Source organism: Suillus bovinus (assembly GCF_016758785.1).
Source record: "Suillus bovinus strain UH-Sbo-P2 chromosome Unknown EDB93scaffold_127, whole genome shotgun sequence".
Classification (NCBI taxonomy): Eukaryota; Fungi; Basidiomycota; class Agaricomycetes; order Boletales; family Suillaceae; genus Suillus; species Suillus bovinus.
The window spans coordinates 73,451-79,450 of NW_024542183.1; the positions used below are offsets into that span (position 1 = coordinate 73,451).

At 47.2% G+C, this 6,000-nt stretch overlaps 2 protein-coding genes across 2 annotated transcripts; one reads left to right on the forward strand and one right to left on the reverse strand.

Moving 5' to 3' along the window:
- Positions 1-277: 277 nt before the first annotated feature.
- Positions 278-2,173, reverse strand: EDB93DRAFT_1256561 (uncharacterized protein; the record flags this gene model as incomplete). The annotated part of the gene is made up of 15 exons (XM_041453964.1): positions 278-443; positions 499-599; positions 650-660; positions 714-796; positions 845-951; positions 1,005-1,095; positions 1,253-1,359; positions 1,419-1,456; positions 1,514-1,602; positions 1,655-1,730; positions 1,787-1,832; positions 1,906-1,944; positions 1,994-2,014; positions 2,066-2,089; positions 2,162-2,173. The coding sequence occupies 15 exons, from the start codon at positions 2,171-2,173 to the stop codon at positions 278-280; spliced, it is 1,011 nt and encodes a 336-aa protein (XP_041301472.1).
- A 732-nt stretch (positions 2,174-2,905) lies between these two features.
- Positions 2,906-4,714, forward strand: EDB93DRAFT_1323533 (S-adenosyl-L-methionine-dependent methyltransferase; the record flags this gene model as incomplete). The annotated part of the gene is made up of 7 exons (XM_041454995.1): positions 2,906-3,074; positions 3,098-3,160; positions 3,221-3,438; positions 3,489-3,558; positions 3,607-3,818; positions 3,864-3,928; positions 3,976-4,714. The coding sequence occupies 7 exons, from the start codon at positions 2,906-2,908 to the stop codon at positions 4,712-4,714; spliced, it is 1,536 nt and encodes a 511-aa protein (XP_041301473.1).
- Positions 4,715-6,000: the final 1,286 nt, after the last annotated feature.

Sequence of the window (6,000 nt, forward strand, 5' to 3'; positions counted from 1 at the left end):
GAAATAGTTCTTTAGAATAATAAATTTTCGAACTCAACACTGGATCTATTTCATGAGAGCAGAGGGCGGGATAGACACAGCTATCATCCCGCGAATGTGCGTGCCTATTTTGAAAAGGAAAAGACGAATACTCGATCGATTGAATACAAGATATAATTTTTCGATACAATGAAGCAAGCGACGAGTTAACATACCGAAACAAAGAGATTCGTCCGATAGCTACAACAAAGTCCGACAGCATACGATAGCGTACGCCCTGTGAATGAGGTTGTAAACATCATATTTTGGGGGACGGGCTGAGTATCGCGCCGTAGCGAGGATTCGGATAATTGGTCTCGGAAAGTGGAGTGGATGGTAGGAGAGGTGTCTCGCGCAACAGGGGTATCCGGTCGGAAGACGTCACTCGCGTTAAACTTCGCTCTCGCCCCTCTCGCTCCACAATCCTTAAAATATGACATATTAACAACAGGTGTGAGAAAGTTAGAAGGGAATACGAACCCTCGCATTATAGTAGCCGTAGTCATTCGCTTCGCACGTTTTTTACTCTGATTATCCTCGTATCGATCTGTTTCATCCACGATTTCTTCTGATATGATTTCCTGCAAAACTTTGTTAACTTTGGATATAAACTGGTCCAAGTCAGACGCACCTCAATGATGTCTTAAACATGAATGTCAGTAAGTAAGGGAACAGAGCTGTCTTGGAAAACACACCTTCGAGTGTGATCACTCCAATTCCACCGCCTGCAGTGCCAGGTGTCCGACTAATCAGTAGTAAGTGGGCGCGTCCCGTTTGACTGCAACACATTCATCAGAGCTGCAGAAGTTCAAGTGAAGGTTCTTACAAGTAATCCAGCGCCTGGAAACAATTTATACTTGGATGTGCTTCGGGAAGAATCGAAAGCTTGAAATCCGAGACTGGGAGAGCGCGCGCGGGGTCGTATACCAACAGCTGAGAAACAACCTCAACGTTTAGGCAGACTGACGCGTAACATCGAAAGTTACCTTTTTGATGAGCAGAAGCCCTTGGAATGATAGTGGATTCCCGGGTTCATGTATAGGAAAGCGTGAGTAGCCACTTGCGAGACTGAGTGAGCTGTTAGTCAAACTAACATCAGAAAACTGGAACTGTGATGTTTACATTGCGTCTACTGTGTTGTGATCAAGGATGGTGTCTGAGCTCAGCGTTACGACGTCCTACCGTCCCGAGACATATGAGTGACATACTCCCATATTTCCAATGCAACACTTACCTTGATGGTGTCATGATTGTCTCCACATTCTTCGTATTGAGCTCCAGCACGCCATTCAATATGCTGATCTCGTCATCCCGTAGCGGTTCCTCTCCCGTGCGATGGAACTGCAGAAAAGATTGAGCTCAGCCTTCTTGTACGTATGACCCTCATTCTGGCCTAGAACGTAATCGAGGAGCTTCGCAGTAGGGTATGCGATGGGAGCTATGTTCCATCCGGAGTTATTATGACTTCAACGCGATGTATGTCAGCACCACTTACCAAACAAATACATCAGGCAGAGCACGAAAGGCGCACATCGTGCGCCAATTGCGAGGCCATATCTGACGCTAACAGCCTGTGGAATAACTCTGCAGAAAATGATGAGGTCGACTGGATACTTCTACTTTGTGTGTCACGTACTCTCTGCGGAAGAGAAGACATGTCGTCTGCTCAGCAAGTCCAACTCCGAGAGGGGCGAGAACGTACCCAAAAATGACTATGATCAAAAAATTAGCGGACGATGAACTCACGGGCACATATAAGAGATCATACCTATCGCTGTGGTAGAAATTACGACAGCCGCAATGCCTCCACCAATCTATGTAGCGCGAATAGGATTTATTAATCGGCGAGAATCGTATCAATCGATGTTCAAGAATTCTGCTACTTACGGCACCATCAAGAAAGATCGGCAAACTTTCGTTGATGACCTGTGGGTGTTAAGCTATTACAGCACGGGGACCTGAGATAGCCACTCACAACGTTGCCCAGAAGAAGTACCTATGATGAAGGATAAGATATTTGTGGGTGCACGCGCGCGTATCAACATACCACTAATACCCAATGCCGACCTCTCTGCATCAGTCTCAATTACTGGTCGTGTACCAATTTCATCAACTCAGAAATGAGGGCTGCTTGGCAACGCACCTTTTTGCGCATTGCGTTTCTCCGTCAAGTCCTCTGATGACGTAGCCAGGACACGCAGGTGCAATTCATCCACCCCATCAGTCCGAGAGTTAAATCTATGACAAGAGTTTGAACATGACACAAAAGGACATAGACTGCATAGGCTCACCCTGCAAAATACACCTTCCGGCAAGCACAAGAACAGCACTGATGGCAAATCCTGCACCAGAACGGCATTGAATCCACTGGCTCTCCCTTAGGGGGCTCCACTGAGAGCAGCGAGCGGGGCGAAGAGTGATGATCATGGGCAGAAGAAACAACCAAATCCAAGGGAATTTTGAACGTAATAAAAGCAGAAATAGAAGTCTTGGCAAAACCTACTATTTGATTCGATCCGAGGTGGCCGGTGATAAGTACTAAATGACGCGAGTTGGTGACGGGTTGGAGAAAGTAAAGCTTAGTCACGTGTGGATTTCCTAGTTCGGAACGTAATTAGTAGCAATTTTATTTGAGACTAGCGGGCTTGGTATGAGTGTTGTTACTCTTGCGAACACCACCCACACCATTGCAAGGCTTATAGCTCGTTCGCATCGCGTGCGTCCACCGCAAACCTATGCTCCTGGTCTACTTTGTAACGTTCGAACCAGTTTTTTTTGCCAGTCCAAGACACTATCAGGTGCAATGTCTACCCGTGTGAGATCACCGACAATCGATCCCGAGGTTCCTGCCCCATTGGAGAAAAAGATTCGATTGGAGGAGCATACCATGGATGAGTCAAAAGGAGATACGAGTGTCCAAGTAGTATCTGGGCCTTCCAAGAAAGTGTCGAAATCAGCGAAGAGGAAACAGAAGCGTGTCTTGCCAGAGCCTTACTCCTCAGAAGATGTCCTATGGCGTGACATAGTCGCACTGCTAGGAGATGATACAGTCGATCGTGCTCTGCAACACGGCACCGAGTGGGATTCGCCTTTGATTTCCGTGAAGAGGTGGAGGTGGAGGTATCTGCATTATCTTCCAATGGTGCGGATAAGGACGTTCCCCGTCTGTCTATTGATTTTGACTAAGCCTTATATACACCAGGCGATGCGCTGGCACGTTCCCCTGCATCTTTTCCTCCTTGGGTAATCGTTGCACCATTTGCATTACCAGGGGAACGAATCCGTGTTCGAGTTTATCGCAGTTCGCGTCTACATTCATTTGCCGACCTTGTCGAAGTCCTATCACCGAACCTTGACCTGCGCGACGATGGCCGTGCGAAGTGTCGCTACTTTGGTCAATGTTCTGGTTGCCAGTATCAGGTTAGTTGCTTGATGATCATATCCGGGCGCTGACCATATGCAAATGTTAGATGCTTTCTTATGATACTCAACTCGGAATCAAGCGCAGCGTAGTCATCAAGGCTTATGAAAATTTCTCAAGTACACCTTTCCTTTTAATCTTTCTGATACCTTCACTCACGTGATCAGACCTTCCCAAGGAAACTATCCCAGAGGTACTTCCAACAATAGCCTCGCCACTTCAATACGGCTATCGTACAAAAATAACACCGCATTTTGAGGCCCCACCAAAAAAAGCACGCAAGGAAGCTGAAACTAGCTCGACCAATTCAACAGATAAGCCTACCTGGCTAAAAATCGGATTTAATGAAATCGGAAAGCGAACGGTGCTGGACATCGAGGTGACAATAATGAAATTTGTTTCGGTTTATACTTATCAGCTTCAGGAGTGTCCTATTGCAACTCCTGTGTTAAACGCAGCACTTGGACCTATACGGGAAGATATAATCAAGTATGTGAGCTGTATAGGAAACTCGACTACATCTGAATTTCTATCAGGAATATCTGGGGCTACAAAAAAGGTGTTTCGTTGCTTCTACGCGACTCCATCGAGCACCTGCCTTCCGATATATCATCTATCCCTAGTGCGGAGGACGAAAAACACATCTGTGTTACGAACCACAAGGAAACTGTCCGTGAACGCGTGGATTCTACGTATTTCGAGTTTCCGGGACATTCATTCTTCCAAAACAACAATTCCGTGCTTGTTCCACTCACCTCATACGTAAAAGACGCGATCTTCCCTTCTTCGAAATCGTCCGGGCCCACGCATCTTGTGGATGCATACTGCGGTTCAGGTCTCTTCTCACTGATGCTTGCGCCACATTTCGACATCGTCGCAGGCATCGAGCTTTCCACCGAGTCAATCAAGTCGGCTACTGCGAATGCTGTTATTAACCGCCTCCCGGAAGGGAAATGCTCTTTTCTGGCGGGTGACGCTGCGAACATATTCTCGACAGTTTCGCACTTCCCCCCAGACAAAACGGCGTTGATCATAGATCCTCCACGCAAGGGCTCTGATGAAGCATTCATAGAACAATTGGTTCGCTTCGCATGTAGCACCGTGGTATATGTGAGCTGCAATGTGCATACACAAGCGCGTGATATAGGGATGATTATAGATCGCATGGAGCGAGAAGGGGGTGGGAGGAAATATGTCCTGGAGAGTTTGAGGGGTTTTGATCTATTCCCACAGACTGCGCATGTTGAGAGCGTAGCGGTGTTAAGGTTGGTTTAGCTTTTACCAACATCCGTACATAATTCCATCAGGTTGGCATCTTTGACCGGACAGTCTGGACTGATCATGACGCTTTTACGTCGCTAGTCTTTGTTATTACGTGCAGAAGGTGAACATCCTAATCAAGTACTATCAGGTGCTGATGCTCAAGCGTGATAATAGACCTTATCAGACTCATGACCAGACTCACTTCGAGACGAGGCTTCGTTTGACGTATCTTCGTCGTGCCAGCCGATTAAAATTTCCTCGCATCTTATCAATTGTGCGAACTTCAGGACCCCGGCTGCTCCACATAATACGCGTTCGCAGATAACTAGAGAAAGTAGCCGCAGAGTGCTTCTGGAGCGTGGAATTTGCGACTCGTTTGAGTGTGCCAAAACGTCATGTTTTGGGTGGTAGAAGATTTGCGCCTGCATCAAAAAGGTAATTTCCATAAGCCGTACCATGTTTCTAACATCATGATACCCACCCACCGGCGTATATAGACAAAACCGTCGTTCCCAGCGAGCATTTCTTGTAAACCAAATAAGCACTCGTGGGCTGTGTAATGATAACCGGTGCCACTTACGAGCGCGTCAACACTCATAGTTGCCTTTCAGACGTGGCACAAGCCGATAAGTCGCGTAATAGTTGGGCAGAAGAGTCTATCACAGGAGGACCTTCCGATTCACCAGCATGTCAACGTTCAGATTGGGCTTGTAGTTTTGCTGGCGTATAGTGTTTTGGGGAGTAGGGGGTCTTGTCTTGAGTCGTCGATGCATTTGGAAGCGTGCCGATCCGATCCGATCATACCAAGACCTTTGTGGTGACGTTGATCGAGTCATTCTTGTCGATATTTATTATTTTCCTAGTCATGTCCGTGTACTTATAAAAACATGGGTCGAACTGATTCCGCATATTTTCCCTTTGGTCACAATAGCTATGGGTAACAGAACCAGCACATCGTATCAGGCCGGACGGCTGACTCTGCCAGTGCTGACCCAGCAAGCCCTGCTGCACTCGATGTAAGCGTCTCGCATGCTGAGCGTAGTCATGTATAACTCCAACATCGTTGCAGGCATCTAAGCTCAAATCACCCTCGCAAAGAAATTGAAGCCCCTGCAGCCCATCGAGACATTACGTTTCGGCCAGGTGAGCAAGTACCGCTGACAACCATATCCATGTCACTCTAATGATAATGTACCAGACGTTCGCGGACCACATGATCATTGCAACTTACGACCCAGAAATAGGGTGGTCCGCGCCTGAGTCAAGCCATATGGGCCCATAACACTTGATCCTCAATG